The sequence below is a fragment of the Pongo abelii genome, chromosome 2, assembly GCF_028885655.2.
Source record: "Pongo abelii isolate AG06213 chromosome 2, NHGRI_mPonAbe1-v2.0_pri, whole genome shotgun sequence".
Lineage (NCBI taxonomy): Eukaryota > Metazoa > Chordata > Mammalia > Primates > Hominidae > Pongo > Pongo abelii.
Window position 1 is genome coordinate 143,311,873 of NC_085928.1, and position 16,927 is coordinate 143,328,799.

General features: G+C 53.1%; 1 protein-coding gene across 1 annotated transcript in view; it reads right to left on the minus strand.

Annotated features, from left to right (window-relative positions):
• Positions 1-16,927, minus strand: part of RAB6B (RAB6B, member RAS oncogene family) — a 69,415-nt gene continuing 52,488 nt past the window's right edge. Inside the window, exons 3-8 of the mRNA XM_002814062.5 lie at positions 14,933-14,986; positions 14,608-14,713; positions 12,791-12,902; positions 11,453-11,546; positions 7,884-7,950; positions 1-2,155 (exon numbers count right to left, since the gene is read on the minus strand). Coding sequence (XP_002814108.1) covers positions 2,091-2,155; positions 7,884-7,950; positions 11,453-11,546; positions 12,791-12,902; positions 14,608-14,713; positions 14,933-14,986 — 498 coding nt within the window. The 3' untranslated portion in view covers positions 1-2,090. The remainder of the gene's footprint in view (positions 2,156-7,883; positions 7,951-11,452; positions 11,547-12,790; positions 12,903-14,607; positions 14,714-14,932; positions 14,987-16,927) is intronic.

The following is a 16,927-nucleotide window of genomic DNA, read 5'->3' on the forward strand; positions in this document are numbered from 1 at the left end:
TTTGCCTGTAGTTTAACACAACTATGCATTATTTTATTGATGGCAAGACAATCACAAGTTATTTGACAATATTATTTCTTATTTCAACACGTTGCAGTACTTTTGAGTTTCCAAAACTTATCACAATGCAAGTTCCAACTTGAGAGCAGGAGAAACAAGAATATACATTGAGCACATGTATCTCTGTGAGGATGTGTTTGTGGAAGGTGTATACACAAGTCTATCTCTATATATAATTATGTACACACATATAAAAACTAAACACATGACATCTGAAACACGTTCAAACATTGGTCCTTGCCTTCTGCAAGAGGTGCTCAGTGGGATCCTGCTTCCTCTCTTCTTCACCTGAAGATAAATTCCTTGCTAGAGATGAGCGCTGGCATACAGCCTCCTAGGCAGAGGGTGTGTGGCAGGCCCACTGCACAAATATCAGTCCTGCCAGATTCTGCTGCACTTACTGCCTGCCATTTCAGACTAATTTCTGAGAAGTTTCAAAATTCATTCCAACAACCTTGTGGAGTTCAGCCCACCATACCCCAGATGGTCATTCATCCCATCTATGACATGCCCAGCAGCAGCCTGGAGGGAGAGCCAATGACAGCAGGGAGGGTGGGGTTTACATTTTGGCCAGACTCACTGCCCATTCCACCTGGCTCTGTGCAGGCTCAGGGCAGTGAGTCTGAGTCTATTTGGAATGCTGGCCAAGTAGGTTACATCACTTAGTGGGAAGAGAGAGTTCTCTTCAGAGACTTTGCAGATTCTCAGGACTAAGCCATTCTCAGGAATGAATAAAAAATGGAAGAGATGGCTCTCTGGGGGCAAGTCCTAGTGCCCTGGGCAGCCTTCTGGAGACCCCACCTGAACCATATCCTCAGGTGACCACAGCGCAGCCACAATAGCCACAAAGATATGTCCACAAAGATTTCAACTGTGCCATGCCACTGGGGTGAAAACAGCAACAAATCAGCTTTTCCAGAAAGCACTCAACAATATTAGCAGCTGAGGCTCTAACAACATGGATCTTTCAAGGTGGTGGTTCTGCAGACAACTCCCCCCCACCCCAACCCCAATCACAGAGGATCAACTCCAGGTGGTCTAGCTTCCCTGACATCCAGGAGGAAGGCTTCAGGATGGCATGCTGCCCAACATCACACACTGAGTTTCTTAGACTTGGCCCAGGCATGTGTAGTGACTGCTGGGTGAGCTGGTTAAAATATTTTCAGAACTACACATGGCACCCCAGTCCATAAACCATGCACCACGCAGCTGCAATTGCCAACAGCACCCCGTCCTTCTGATGGCCTCTTGCTCTGCCAGTCCCTGAGGGCACAGAGAACACAAGGTTTCCTGTACCCTCAACCCCCTTCAAGGCTTTTCAGGGAAGGAGAAGAAGAGGTGGGAGCAGTTCCCCTGGGGGCTGCTGCCAGGCTGCCTAGAGCCCACAGACCTTGGTCTCAGCTCCACACAAGGTTGACGACCCACTCTGGCCATGGAAAGACAAGAGTCAGAGCTACCTTTTCAGAGGCTGATGTGTTCAACCAATGTTTGATTTAACCGGAGTAGGGCCTAGAGAGTGGGGCCAGATGGCCCCAGACTGAAGCCTAATTAATTTTCTCAGTTAATTGTTTTAATTTATTGGGCTGGGGATGGGAGGAAGGCAGAGGTGATGAACGGTTCAAAGAGAACAGGAAGGAGGAGGTGTGTGGAAAAGGTTCTCTATAAGTTTACAAATATACAAAAACAAAAAGTACATCTTTCAAATAAAAATGACTACATTTTTATCTGGCAAAAAATTGTATACACATGATTTAAATTTTTTTTAAATTTTAACAGTTTTTGGCAATCTTAATAAAGTACAATATATTACAACCAAACCAAAAAATAGTTGTTTAAGTAACAGCTGTTAAGAGTGATGTGATCCCTGATGCCCAGCCTCCCTCCCCATCCCACCCTACTCCTAGAGACAGAGAGAAAAGAAAAATCCTCCCATCTTGATAACTCGGTTCCCTCCCCCCTTAGGAAGCTAGCCAATAGGAAGCAACACAACAAGCAAGGAGTGTCATGGGAAGCCACAGGTCGGCTCTGCATTAGCAGGAGCAGCCGCCCTCGCTGGCCGGGGGCTCCTGGGGTTTGTCCAGCTTGATGTCGATCACTGCAGGGGGATGGGCTAAGGAAGATGACTCTCCTGGACAAGCTGCCACCCCACTCAGCCCTGTGCACTGTACCCTTTGGCTACTGATCTGTTTCTCTGCAAACACCTAGGGACTTGGCTCTTGGTTTGGCTGGGCTAGGAAGGATGCAATACCAACTCCCACCTTGCCTCCTCTTCCCTTCACCCGTCCACTTCCCCCAGTGCCTGTCCACCCAAGCAAAGCCTGTCTCGCCTGGGCCGTGGGATCACCATCTATACCAAGGCCAGGGAGTCCCTTTCCCAGAAGCCTTCCCTTGACCAGTGCTCAAATGCCAGCTCCCAGCCCTGGCCTCAGCCCAGTTACCTGTCAGCCCCACTCAAAGTGCAATGGAGATGAAGAGCCTGCTGGGTTCACCTCTCAAAGCACAGAGGTATGTGGGCCTTGCCTAATTGGCAGCAGGAGCAAACCCCTCAAGCTTTAGTCAGAACACATCACTTAGATCCTGAGGATGGTTATTGTGAGAAGCCACATCCATGGGTCCTAAGCACAGCCCCCTCGCCAGCTCTTTCCACTGGTGCCCTCAGGGGCTGTGGGCTAGAGAAGCACTTACCAGAACCACCAGAGGGACTGGTTCCAAATGCACAGCCAGGCTGGCCCTCTGCCTTCCTCATCGGGCTCAAAACCAACACTGTATTTGAGATTTTAGCCTTGCATCAAACCAGACCTAATTACAGCTGAGGATCAGGCCCTTTGATACCTCACAGAATTGCTCTTCCTGGACAGGGATTGCCTTAAGACAGGGGTGTGTGGGGGTGTGGTGGTATAAGAAACACTGTTTTGGAACTTCTTGCTGGCATCCTAAGGATGCTTTTGTGGCTCCTATTTGAGGACAACAGGAGAGGTTCTTTTGTTTTAAGTATTATGAAAAGCCACTTCTCCTGAAGTTCACATTTTCTTTCCTTGCCTTGGCTGTGAGGATGCTCAGAGCCAACTTTCTGGCCATCTCTAACAACCATGCAGCCATGGCATATATTTTGAGTATGACTTTATCTCTGACTTTTCTTTGCTTTTTCTACCTTTATTTTCCCCGTGTGTGTGTACACACATACATATACAACTTCATCTTGTGTGTATGTATGTATATGTATCTTATACCATGGCAGCCTATAAATGAGTAAATAGATAATAAGCCAGTGCCTTCCTTCCCACTGCCCACTGCAGCCCACCTTTTGTTCTCTCTACTCTAGTCAAGCAACCTGCTTCTCTACTGCCTATCATTTTTGGCAAACCCACTGCCAGGAATGCCCTGCTGTTTCTCTCTACCAGCTGCAGTTCTATGGCCCATGCCGGCAGCGCAGTCCCGTTCTGTATTGCTGGCCTGGGCACAGGCCTCCTTGAGGTCTCCTGATCTTCTCTGAGTGCCCCTCTGAGCCCAGCCAGCTCTCTCTCAGCATGGTGGCTTCCCAAAGCCAGCTCTGGTGACAATCATGTCACACTCTGCTACAGAAACAAAGCATCCATGGATTTCTCACTCTGGCATTTAAGGCCTCCCTATTTAAGGTCACCCCAAGCACCTGTTGACGCTAGCTCATCCCCTTCCCTCGATCACACACCAAGGCTCCACCAACCAGATTTTCCCCGCTTTAAACACGTCCTATGCTTTCCTTCTTTCCTTTGTTCATGCTGTTCTTTCCTTCTAGAAGTGGTGCTCCCTCCCCCACACCCAGCCTTCCTCCCCATCTCCACCTATAAAAATGTCCTCATTCCTTGGTCCAGGGTGCACGCATTAGTGGCCTCTCCTGCTGAGCGCTACCTCACTTCCACATTAGGCCTCATGCAGTGGGGAGTAAAAGCCACCTTCTAGCTGGGAAGCTGAGGTGCCCAGGTACAAACCCAAGGCTATCTTGACCCCAGCCTTCTACTTTCAATGACCTGGCTGTGCTAAGCCCCTTGTGGATGGGCTTCTCAAACTCAACACTACTGACATTTTGGGCCAGATAATTCCTTGTTATGAGGGCGTCCTGTGCATGTAGGATGTTCAGAAGCATCCCTGACCACTATCTATGAGATGCCAGTTAAACCCCATTCCTCCTCCCTCAATTTATGGTGAGCCAAAACGTCTGAAGACATTGCCAAATGTCCCCTGTGGGGAGGGGAGGGAAGGGCTATCAGTCCTGGTTGAGAACTAGTGGTCTAGCTTGAAGGTTGGCCACTGTTACAGCATTACGTTCTGCCCAGTATTGAAGTCACCTATGACCACTAAAAAAAATCTCATGTGCAATTTGAGTCACAATACTTTTGTACACTGCACAGCAACAGTTCTCAAATGGATTGCTTCAAAATTTTCTGGGATATTTGTTAAAAATACGTCTCACTGGGTCCTACCTTGGTAGATGTGGGGATGGGCCCCAGATGTGTGTTTTTAACAAGTTCTTTGGAGAGTCCCAAATGCACAGACATCCGGGAAACCAATTCTACTGATACTTCTAGAACAGCACTGTCCAAAGAACTTTCTCCGATGATGGAAATATTCTATATCTGCACTGTCCAAGATGTCACCATTAGCAACATGGGCAACTGGGCACTTGCAAGGATGCTAGCGCAAGTGAGGAAATGAACTTTTAATTCAATCGAATTTTAACTATTTTAAGTCGGAACAGCCACATGTGGCTGCAGAATTGGAGAGCACAGGCCCAGCTCTTCTGCTAGGAGCTTTCCCACAGGCTCTCATTTAATGACACCTCCTTCCTTGTTACGCCACATGCTGCTGAAATGCGGTGCTCAGGGGCTGCCTGCTGATTGAGAGGATAGGGAAGAATGACTGGACCTAAATAATGCCCCAAAAGGGGAAACTCACGGTTTCTCACAAGCCTCAAGAGCTTAGATATGTTCCTTTCCGGCAGGCATGGCCAGAGCACACCTGCCTCTTCCCTCTGGGTCAAGTGTGGCCCATCACGGGCCACATTCAGTGCCCACTGTCCCTTCTCCCTGGTCCCTGGAACAGTGATGGGTGGGCCCAGACAGCCTGTTACAAACTTACCCCCCACTGCTGGATATGCTTTCCCAATCCCAGCGCCTCTGACTCTACTGCAGCACAATCCTGTCTGTATCTGGAATGTCAAAGCACACCACAGCCCCATCAGAGAGTGCAACAGGGCTGTGGAATCCAATCATTTGGATGTGGTTCCAGCTCTGAATTAAGGAGCTGGGAGGCCTTGGGCATGCTCTATCTGGTTTGGGGCGTCACTGTCCTCACCTGCTTAGAGCCACTTCATGAAGTGCCCACACTACTGCTACTCCTTTGCGTAAGCCAGCCTTGTTCAGAAACAGTCCGGGGCCCATGCGATGGAGGCATACTGTATTTGGGTAGAAAGTGGGGGTTGGGGGGTTGTGTATGTAGAACCAGTAAGGGGCTTATGGCTCTACCATTTGGTGGCCCCTTGGCCCCTACTTTGTTGAGAGAGCAGACCAGTGGAGGGTGCTGCTGGGCAGAAGTGTTGGCCAGAGCGGCCCTGAGGGGACCTCCTGTCTTGAACGTGAAGAAGAGGTGCAGCAGCCCCCCATCTAGACCTGCAAGCAGCAGAAGGAAACCTCAAGCCACACGTTCACCAAGTCCTGAGCTGAGCAAGTGAGGCCAAGTGTGAACAGTTTATACAGCACCACAAAGCAGTGCTTCTGTGTGTCTGCTCTCAATGTGGAACACAATTATGAACATGACCCCATAGCACCCACCTTCAAAACACCTGGATTTGGACTGTGAGTAAGCAGAAATGCCAGCACCCCACCCCGAAAGCAGCAGAATGACGGCTGCCTCTGCCTGGTCCCTCTGGGACCTCTGGTGGCTACTCTAGCACCTGCCTCGTGAGAGGCCCAGCAAGCTGGCTCCTGGGCAGAAGTGAGAGGATGGGGGTACATCTACCCAGATGAGGGGACCCCTTAGCTAGAAAAAGGGACACAGGCCACATCACCCTGTGCAGTCTGTTTGCAACCTGCCATGTATCCTTTCTCCCAAGGGGCCCAAAGGTCAGTGGTAGCTGGATGAAACACTAGGCATACCAGGACGATGACGAGCTGGCTGTCACCCTGCACTCAGCCAAGTCTGACCTGATTGTGGGCCCAGCCTGGAGCCCTCAACAGCGTGACTCTGGGAGAATGTGAATGAAACAATCACCACTCACCCCGGCCAGTGTGCCGCACCTTGGGAGCTGGTGGGATGGAGAGCGGGCAGTGCAACCCTTCCCCTCGCTGGCAGGCACAGCGGAGATTGCCTGTACCTTGTCTGCCCCTCTCCCTTGGTCCTGCTCCTATGTTTGCCCTTCAGGTTGGCTTCTGTATGTTCCTGGAACCTCGAAGGAGTCCCATGTGACAGGTGATTCCATAGGGGCTCTCTCCTGAGCTCTGGAGCCTGGCTCTGCTACTGAGAGCCGTGGGGTGCCCTAGTTTAAGTTTCTGAGCCTCAGTTTCCTCATCTGTGATTGGAGTCTCATAACTGACCAACCAGGAGATACTCCTCAAACCCCCTCCTCTCAGCCACTGCTTGTCCTCTGGTGACACACAGACCATGGGACTGCTGGGGCACCTGCTCCTTGGTGAGACTTCCTGACCCCCCCGGGGGGTGGGTCTCGAGTCTGCTCTGAGAGCTCCTTGAGCAAGGCTGGAGAGGCCTAGCTTCCCTCCAGGCCTGTGTCAGGCTCCCCGTTGCTGCAGCCCTGAGACTCCTGGTGTCCTGCCCGCCCTGCCCCAGCAGCTCCATGAGGCCTCCAACATTAAGCTGTGTGCTTCTTTCGCTTTTGATTCTCATCAGCCCGAAGGTGCCCTTCCATCTTCCCAGGGCCCTTCTCTGATCTGTCAGGGATGTCTACCCTCAGAGGCCTGTGGGATCAGTGGGGGATGCTGGAGAGCTGCTGTGTAGGGACAGGTCCACTCTAAAGGATGCCAGCCAGGGATCTGCATGCTCGGTTTCTGGTGGCTCACTCAGGCGGGGACATCTGACTAGATGCAGGGGAGGCCCAGGTACGGGCAATGCCTTCCCCTGCTGAAACAGTTTTCATCTGATTCTCTCAAATGCCCGTAGAGGGACAGTGTCCACGTGGAATAGGGCTGGATATGGAGGAAGCAAGCCTGAGTGTGAATCCTAACTCTATAACTTACATGCTGTGTGACACTGGGCAAACCAGACTACCTCTCTGAACCTCAGTTTCAGCATCTAGGTGTCTCTTCAGGTTGGGGCTGGTTTGTGGGTGATGCACAACTGTCCCACAGATCGGGGGGGAGCCTCAGGGGCTGTTCAGGGCTGGGCAGAGAAGGTGGGCGGGACAAGGAGGGGGCATCTGTCTGAAGCGGGGAGCTGTCTCGAGTAGACTGAACCACGTTGAGATCATATCCCCAGTGACAGAGACTTCCCTGCGGTGGAGACTCTGCCTGTGTTCATGAAACCCATACCCATGCTCGCTGTAAAGAAGGGCAAAGTTGCTGTTTCTCACTCCCCACCCCACAGCATCACTCTGTGCACACCCCTTTGGTATCTTCCTGCTATTCTGGAAGAAGAAGTAGATGGTTAGAGCCAGACGGGGGCTCCAAACCATGGGGTTCAGCTGCATCTCGCCTAGAGGAGGCCCCGTGCCATTCGCGGCAGACCAGGGAAGGCTGGGCGGGGACTGGGTGAGTGTCTGTCCACTGCACTAACATATTCAGTGAATAAATGGCTCCTATACATCTTTTCACTCACTTGTCAAAGGAAAAGGATACTCCCTTCTTTGCTTTTCTCCTGGACGTTCTCCATTCCGGGTAGAGCCGACGCCACACGTCGAAAAAGCTGGAAAGATGAAGAAATACAGTGTGAACCCCAACCCTGGCACTCCCCTCTGCTCCTCACTGCACCTGCACCCTCACCCCTCTTCCCCTTCCAACCTGCAGCTTTACTCTCCCATCTGCCCAGCGGATGGTGCCCTCAAAGGCAGGGGCTGTGCCTATGTTCTCTCTCCCCCACCCGCAGTGCCTCTCACAGCATTGGGTCTGGGCAGGCCTCAGTAGCTTGCGGAAGGAAGGAACAAAGCTGTGGCCTCTCACCCAAGCAGACTGGCCATAGGGTCACTGGGGTGAGCTTAGGTCATGGCAGTGACTGCAAGGGACTTCCTCTGGTGCAGAAAATGGTTTGGGCCTCTGGGTGACAGGCCTTAAGGTGGGCTTCTGCAAACAGCCCTCATGGGGACCAGGCATGGGGAACCGACTTGCCCTTGAGATGGATGACTCTGCTCGGGAAGCCCTGCAGGTCCGGTGCCAAGGCAGCGAACAGCAGGGCCAGGGCCATATGGGCACAGTGGCGAGGCTTCTCTGAGAGCGCGAGGGATGCAGGAGTGTGAACGCAATCTTGTGGGCTTGTTTGGATGTGTAGGAGTGTGAGTTGTTTATTGTGTGTAGGAGTGTGTGTACAGTGTATGTGTTTTATCTGTAGGACTGCGTGAAGAATGTGTGTGTTGTGAGTGGTGCGTGTGGGTAGGTGCATGTATGTTTGTGTAAGCATATGGGGGAATGTTTGAGTGTGGTGTGTGTGAATGTGTGGCATCTTTGTGTGTGTGTTTGTGTAAGTGTGGGGGGAATGTGTGCATAGTGTGTGTCCTTGGTAGGGTGTGTGTCTGCGTACATGTGGGTTTTCTGTGTGTGTGTGTGTGTGTGTGTGTTGGGGCAGGTGTGGGTGGCAGGGGACAGGTGGCAAGTGGCAGATGGGGTGCTGGCAGAGATGGAATCTTGAAGGTGACAGGTACAAGGCAGAAGTATGAGGCACAGAAGACTGAACTGCTATGCTCTGAATGCCGGTCCCCCTGCAAATTCCTATGTTGAAACAGAATCTCCAATGTGACAGTATAAAGAGGTGGGGCTTTAGGAGGTGCTCAGTCAGGAGGGTAGAAGCCTCATGAACGGGATGAGTGCCCTTATGAACGAGGCCCGAGGGAGCCTGTCTGCCCCTTCCACCTTGTGAGGATGCAGCAGGCAGGTGCCATCTAGGAGGAAATGGGCCCTCACCAGACACTGAATCTGCCTGCACCTTGACCATGGAGTTCCCAGCCTCCAGAGCTGTGAGCAATACATTTCTGTTGTTTATATGCTACCCTGCCTATAGTGATTTGTTACAGTAGCCTGAAAGGACTAACCCAGGAGCACTCCCGCTGTCCTCACAAATATGAATTGCAGGAACTGGGTGGGCTCTGGGCTCATACCCTCCACTGCATGAGTTCTCTGAAGACAGGGTGAGTCTTATTCATGGCCTCACCTCAGAGCCCAGCCCCAACTGAGCACCCGGGCTGGGTGACAGGGCTAAAGGCCATGAGGGCCCAAGCGGGGAAGCCGCTGATGGGCCTAGCATGGTGTGAGACCCTTGTGGGCTGGCTGCAGAGGAGGCTCTGCGGTGGGGTAGCCATTAGTAGGCAAGAGTAAAAGGGCCTGGGCCATCCTTCCTGAGCTTTCCTTCATGGCATTGGCCCTGGGCGGCTCTGATCTGCCTGTCTGGCTCTCAAAACAGTCACAGCCTCTACTAGTGGCCAAAATGCCACTAGGGATTTTGAAGGGTGCTCTAGGATCAGGTATGGGTTTCTAGGGTCAGATATGGGTTTCTGCGAGTGGATATGCTCACATTTAGATCCAGGAGTCTGCACTGCATGGAGACTCCTCTGAGCCACACAGGGTTCGAAACTGACCACATTTAACTCCTGCTAAACCACTGCATGGGTTCCAGAGCACTCTGGGGGTGGGGGCATCAGTGCCTCCCTGACCCTGACTGCTGAGGCAGATGCTACCTGCCCTATGGACCTCCTGGTGCTGCCCTCCCTCTGCCTCCCTGCTTCCCATGACTTTAGGGCTCCCAAAGAGCAGCAGCCCAGTCTCTCCTGCATGCCCTCAGGGAGCAGGAAGGACCACGACAGCTTCAGCCCCACACCAAGGGAGGCTGGGAACAGATGGGATTGAGTGAAGCCCTAATGAGGACACTCTAGTTAGGGTGGGGCACTGAGTCCTGGAACTTTGGGGCCCCCAGTGTCACACAGTGTCCCTTCCACCCTTCTTGTCTCTTCTTGTCACTCTGCCAGCCCACCTTCCCCACTGTCACCAGCACTGTCCACACGGGGCAAACCATCACTGCATCCAGAAGGCCAGTGCTGTATACACAGCTTGCCGAGGGTTCCCAGCAATGCTGGGGTGGCAGGGCAGAAGCGACCGCCAGGCCAACCACACTCCTCACCCAGAGTCCCCTCCCCACACCTCGGGCACCCTGCAGCCACACCTTTGCTGCTCCCCTGCTTGGCATGCCCTCCCTCCTCACCACCTCTCCAAGTCCTTCTCATCCCCAACGGCAGTTCTTAACCTTTCCGTGAGCCAAGGACCCCTCTGGCAATCTGGCTAAGCCTATGGACTCCTTTGAAGTATGTGAAATCAATTACATAGGATGATAAAGGGGACTACTGAGTACTGAAATAAACTTCATCGACATTTGTGCTTCCTTATGAACACACTGAACAGCAAGAACTAGCAAGAGATCTAATAACTGCTGTGACACTGAAACACTGATAACGTGAAGTTCAAGATACCTGCAACACTATGAGGTGATGGGAAGGCATCTGTGATTTCTATTGGTGGTAAAGCCATAAGCACTGCTAATATGACTGAGTGTCATTGCCTACATTCATCATTGAAGGACAAATCAGACATTCTTCAGTGCTATGGACGGGTCAGTGGTTAGTGAAGATAAAGGTGCAATGTTTTCCAGCCCTGTCTGCTGACCTGCTAAATTCCACCCATGGGCTACTCAGGGGCCCTCATGCTGCAAGAATCGGCCCTAACTCCACTGCCTCGCCCTCCTGTAAGTTCCAACCACATCATGGTAGGCTCTTTTCTCCAGGCCTGAGTTGCCCTCCACAGCCCTGAGCACTCGCTAAGCACAAGGCATGAACCCCAAATGCTGATCGGACTGAATTTTCCTGCACCCGTCATCCGAAGTGGGGTGAGGGGCTAGGGAACCACTGCTTCCCTCAACCTCCTGGAAGCTGGTGGCTGGACACTCTTAGGGCCTGCTACGTGGGCCGTGACTGGCCACTACTATGGTGGCTGGTGACTTACGTTCTCCAGATGCCGTGCCCGGAGTGGTCCCTCCCTCTCTTGGGCTTTACCAGCTCCAGAAATTAGCTCTCCCCTCCCTGGGCGCATCTATGGGTGTTCTGGTTGCCTGCCCCAATCCCATCATCAGCCCTTCAGGGCAAGGCAGATCTGAGCCTGCAGCTGACCACAGGGCCACACCGTGCTGGGCCCCATGCCAGGTGTGTCCTCACCTGCTTCACGTTGTAGCCAGTCTTCGCACTGGTCTCAATGAACATGACGCTCAGTTCTTTGGCACGCTGCTCCCCCTCCTCGATGGTTATCTGCCTAGAGATGATGTGAAGGGGGGAAATCAGCTCAGCAGAGGAGCAGCCCCGGCAGATATGAGGAGGGACCCGCCCAGCAGGGCAGAGGGAGCCCACCGGGCCCTTGGTCAGCCCTGAAGACAGGCGCTGATCCCAGGGGTCCCTCCTGGGCACCAACCACAGTCTCTCTAGCACAAAGCAGGCACCAGGGAACAGCAGGACACTATCCGCTTCCCCCACTCCTTCCTCGTGTCTTCTCAGCTTCAAAGCAGGCCCTGGGGTAGGGCTGCCTCATACCTGCCTTTCCCAGTAGTCACTACTGCAGAGCCTGTGCTTATGAAGAGATTCAAGCCAGGCAGTGCCACTCTGGGTGGTATTATCAGTCGCATTTTCCCTGTAAGAATGCTAATGCTAAAAGTGTCTCCCCCAGGGCCACAAAGCTACTTAGCAGAGAGGGCTCCATGATGGCGCAGGCAGAAGTGGGTGAGGGTATGAAGGGCCTGGGTACCCTTTGTACTGGGATTTGAGCCCAGTTTTCCTTACTTTAAGGACAGAACTCTAGTAAAGCAGGCTCTAATTCAGATGATTCCTCAGGTGGTCAAGGGACACTGCAGGAAGCCCGCACTGCTTGCTGGAATCCATGGCCTGTCACTTTATCTGCCCAAGTCAGGGTCATGTAAAATGCGTGGACAATGTACACACATGGCACCTCAGTTCTCCCTGTGCATAGAGGGCAGCGTGGAGGACCCTCTTCAGAGAAAGCTTCGTGCCAGACGCAGCCACAAACCAGGCTAAGCAGGCTACGGACGTAGGTTTGTGGTCTGAATGCTCTGCATGCTCACACCCAGGGCCCAGGGCGTTCACAGCCCCACGCACACTGGTGCAGGCACTTCACAGGCACAGACAGTTCACAGTGCACACGCTGGGGCCTAGGGGACTGCTGTGTCTGGGGCAGTGCTGTGGCCATGGCAGGGCCTTAGACCATGCACTGCTGGGTCAAGCCAGGTGCACAGGGCTCTGTGTAGACAGCACACGGAGGAGTGCCCCGCCCCTGCCTGGTGGTGGAAGACAGGGCTTCACAGATGAGACACCCATGGGTGAGAGTCTACCAGGTGTCCTCAGAGCTCCTAGTGTCTCAAGGGACCTTTTCCGGATGCATGGTCAGAAGCACAGACACACCACCCATGCATCCCAGAGCTCCCTGTCCAGGAGCAGTTACAGAGGAGTGGAGGGTGGCACCCTGCACCTGTGTGCCCTTGCACCTACCTCTTATCAGCCAGGTCCGTCTTGTTGCCCACCAGCATGATGATAACATCACTGCCCCTCTCTGTCCTGACGTCATCGATCCACTTAGAGGTCTGTTGGAAGGAGTTGAGATCTGGAGGCAGAAAGTGAGGATAACTGAAAGCCAGGGCCAGCCACCAGTGGGAGATGGGAAGGGGAGGTGTGAGCCAGGAGCAGGAGGGAGGGTGAGCACGTGCCCTCAGATACCCAGGGAGGTTTGTGAGCTCAGTCAACACAGATCAGCTGGGTAGGGCCTTTCAGAGGGAACCGGGCCCTGCCCTGCGGCCCTGGGGAGCCACTTGCACTGTTCAGCCGCCCTTTGTGGGAGAGGAATCACCCCATCTGGAAGATCATGGTGTCATGATTTGCTATATGGAATAGTGGCTTTAGGGGCCCACCTGAGAGTCAGACCTGACTCTGGGGATTCAGAGTGGAGAGTGAGAACTGGGTCACACGTGTGTGTGCATACACACACACGCGCACGCGCGAGTTGGCAAGTTTGGAAACAGTGAGGGGTGGGCAGAGGAGGACACAGCAGCCTCTAGGGAAGGAAGGGCCCTACTGAGTGGTGTCTGCACCATGGGAGCTCAGGAGGGTTTGGAGGCCAGAGGGGTTTCTGAAGAGAACCCTCAGGCTCTGCAGATGAGAGAAGGGGAAAGGTGGTCCCGGGACTAGGCAGGGGAGCCAGGTGCACTCAAAAATCCAGGAGAGACAAGGCCACTTCTGGGCAGCCTGACCCCCCTCAGCTGCCATGATAGGCCTTGCAGGGCAGAGCAGCTATAAGGCAATACCCACCACTCGGCAGCCTGCACAACCAAGGGGAGGGGAGGCAGCTGTCCTCAGAAGCCTCAGTTTCACACAGCCTGGTATCCCTTCTGATGTGCCTCAGGCCATGTGAACCCAGGCCTTTGTGGGCGCAGCTCCCACCTGCACTCAGGTGTGGAGGGGGCCTGTGGTCAGAAGAGAGGTGGACAGAGGGGGTGGGCAGAGCCAGGGCAGCAGGCTGGGTGGCGGGGGCATGCACCAGCCGGGGGCATGCATGCTTCCTTGTGTGATTTTTAAGGCTGTGGACAGCACCTAGGGTATCCACCTACTTCAGGGTAACCACAGCCCTAAGGGCTTATCAGGTGTGTTCCATTACAAGAGCCTTGCAGGTCTGGCCTCTGCATCGGCCCCCCACCCCCACCTCTGGCCCTGTGCGCCCTTGAGGCTGTGCAGTCCTGTTAAGAACACCTACCCTGGCCTGAAGAGCCACAGTATTGGAGAAGGGTTACCAGCCTACTGCGCTTCCAGACCCCCTTGCCTACCTTCCCAGGGAGTCCTGCACCCACAGCTGCTGGGCCGGGGTTGGCCTAGGGACCAGCGTCTTCTCCCATGGTGACACACAGATAAAAGTAGCTCCTTAGGGAGCTTTCTAACAGCCAGGGAGAGGGAGGGTGCAGAGAGGCTGGAGCAGGGCCAACCTTGTGAGCATCTACTCACACCACATGCTGGCCCCCGCTCTGAGCAGGACCAACCTGGCCCTAGAAACCCCTGCCGGTTGCAGGAGGGTGGGGAGCAGTGGAAAACATGTTGGTGTTCAAAGGCAACTCACCACTGCTCCCTGCCTTTCTGCATTCAGGGAGCAATCGCACACACATGTGTGTGCACACACATGCATATACACGTGTGTGCACACACATGCATACACACACAAACACATACACACACAAACACATACACACAGGCCTGGCCAGGGTCACACCTGGGCCCTGGACCCCCTATGAGCCACCCTCCCTTAGGAGCGGACCCTCACTCACTTGTGATGTCGTACACCACCACAGCCACTGTGGAGTCCCGGATGTAGCTGGGGATCAGGCTGCGGAACCTCTCCTGACCAGCTGTGTCCCAGAGCTGCAGTCGCACCTGTCTCAGGGAAAGCAGGACCATGGGCAGAGGGGTCAGTGGGGCAGTGAGGTCCTCCTGGTCCGGGGGACTGGGAGAGCCGGGCTCTGCAATGCTGGCATCACCAGCTCCAGCCCCCAGTGTTGGCAGGTGCTCTCAGTGGTGCCCAGCTAAGGGTCCTAGGGGATAAGCCCAAAGGAACCCTCTCTGTCCCTCCCAGTCCTAATATTAGGTGCTCACCGTGCGGTCCTCCAAGTACATGGTTTTTGACAAGAAGTCAATCCCAATGGTTGCCTGTTAGAGAAAAGCACAGAACGGTCAAAACCAAAAGGTCTCATGCAAAGGGGCAAAAGCCTGGTGACCACAGGTGGTGGCATAACCAACAAGAGGGGACGCTCATGTCAGGTCTAACGTGGCCATGCTCTGTCCTCCCTGCCCCTCCACCCACCACTCAGCGGCTCTCTCACTGAGGGATCAAGCTGAGGAAAGATGAGGGTGGCCTTTATAGGGTGAGATCCTCTCTGGAGAGGCAAAGTGCTTCGGGAGCAGTGAGAGTGCAGTGGTGAGGAGGCCTCCCCAGGAGCAAGGCCACTCAGGCCACTCAACGCACATATCCTGCCCTCCCCACCTGGGCTCCCTGCCTTGTTCCCTTCACAGCCTAACCTGCAACTTCCAAAGCCTTTTCCCTCTGCCCTAAAGCATGGGCCTGGGCTCAACACTGACCTCGGGAGGGTGGGAGGGTGGAGGCAGGGGGCAGCAGCAGGCAGCTTGCTGCTGCGTGGGTGCAAACAGCAGCATGGCTTTTCTCAGGTGCGGGCACTGCAGACCACCCAGAGTAGCGTCTCGCTGGGAGGCCCCACTGGCTCTTTTCTCCCCAAGCCAAAACATTGGAAGCTGTCACCAGCTCCCCTGTGCCACACCTATGCCCTTCTGCCCTGGCACCTGCGAAAGGCAGCCAGCCTTGTGGCCAGATGGCCAGGACCCACTACTCACTTGCTGTGTGGCCTTGGGCAGGCCACCAACCTCTCTGGGCCTCACATGCACCCGGTACCTGTCAGTAGGACTGAGATGATGTCAATGTAAAATGGAGATATCACTGCTAGGTAATCAATAATAACAAAGACTTGGACACAGCCCGAATGTCCAGGGCACTGAATAAGTATAGTGTGGTATATCCATGTTATTAGAACCCTTGGCAGCTGTTAACAATCACACTCTCGAAAAAATATTTAAGGATTTGGGGAAATGGTCATCCAGTTAAAAAAACAAACAAACAAAAAACAGGTTATAAAACATCATGTGGCGAGTGATCCCAATTAGATTAACTCAAGTAGATCTATGAGTATTTTTCATGTTTTCTTAGACACTGAAGTGAAGGGAATCTGCTAACGTGTTAATAGCATCATGGTCTGAATAGTGACAGAGCATTTTGTTTCCTTCATTACACTCCTTCATTACACTTTTCTCTACTTTCTATAATGAACATATAACAGTTCTAAAATTAGAAAAAGTCCTTTGAAACAAAGTTTAACAAATAAGTTTAATTGTGTGGAATGCCATGATTTTTGACTGCAAAAAACACAACCAAAGGAAGGCCAAGAAAACAGAAAAGGTCATGTCTCCAGGCCCCCCAGGCTGAATGCAAAGGTATGCACCAATGTGTGTGCACAAGTGTGCATGTTTACACAGTCACACTCCCAACTCATTCCACAAAGGACTGAGGGTGGCTGCACCCTCCTGGAAGCTTGCCTCATAACACAAAGATATGGAGGGTCATTCTACGCTCTGGAGCATACGATGCTAGAATGTGGGCACTAGACAAACACCTTAGATACAACCCAATCAATCCCTTACTTTGGAGATGAAAGAATAGACCAAGAAGGTTAAAGGACATGCCTAGTGTGACTTCACTCATCAGTAGCAGGGCTGGGAAGACCAGAGCTGCAAACTTGGCAGCACCTGGGCTCTTTCCAGCCCAGCTTCGCATAGTGTAGCCACCGAGGGACAAATCTGCAATGACCAGTGCTTGTGGATGCAGACTTTTTCCTTCACAGGTGTATGTTAGATTGACAATCCTTGTCTTCTGATTCCCTTATGGAGAAATGTGCATAGCAGGTAGAAGTCTCTCAAATCCTCAGTGCTCAACAGGCTCCCCAGGAGTGACATGCTCCTTTTGTAGAGTCACCTTTGAACTAAAACCAGGTGCATGAGCTTAGGACCGGTGGCAGGGACTGC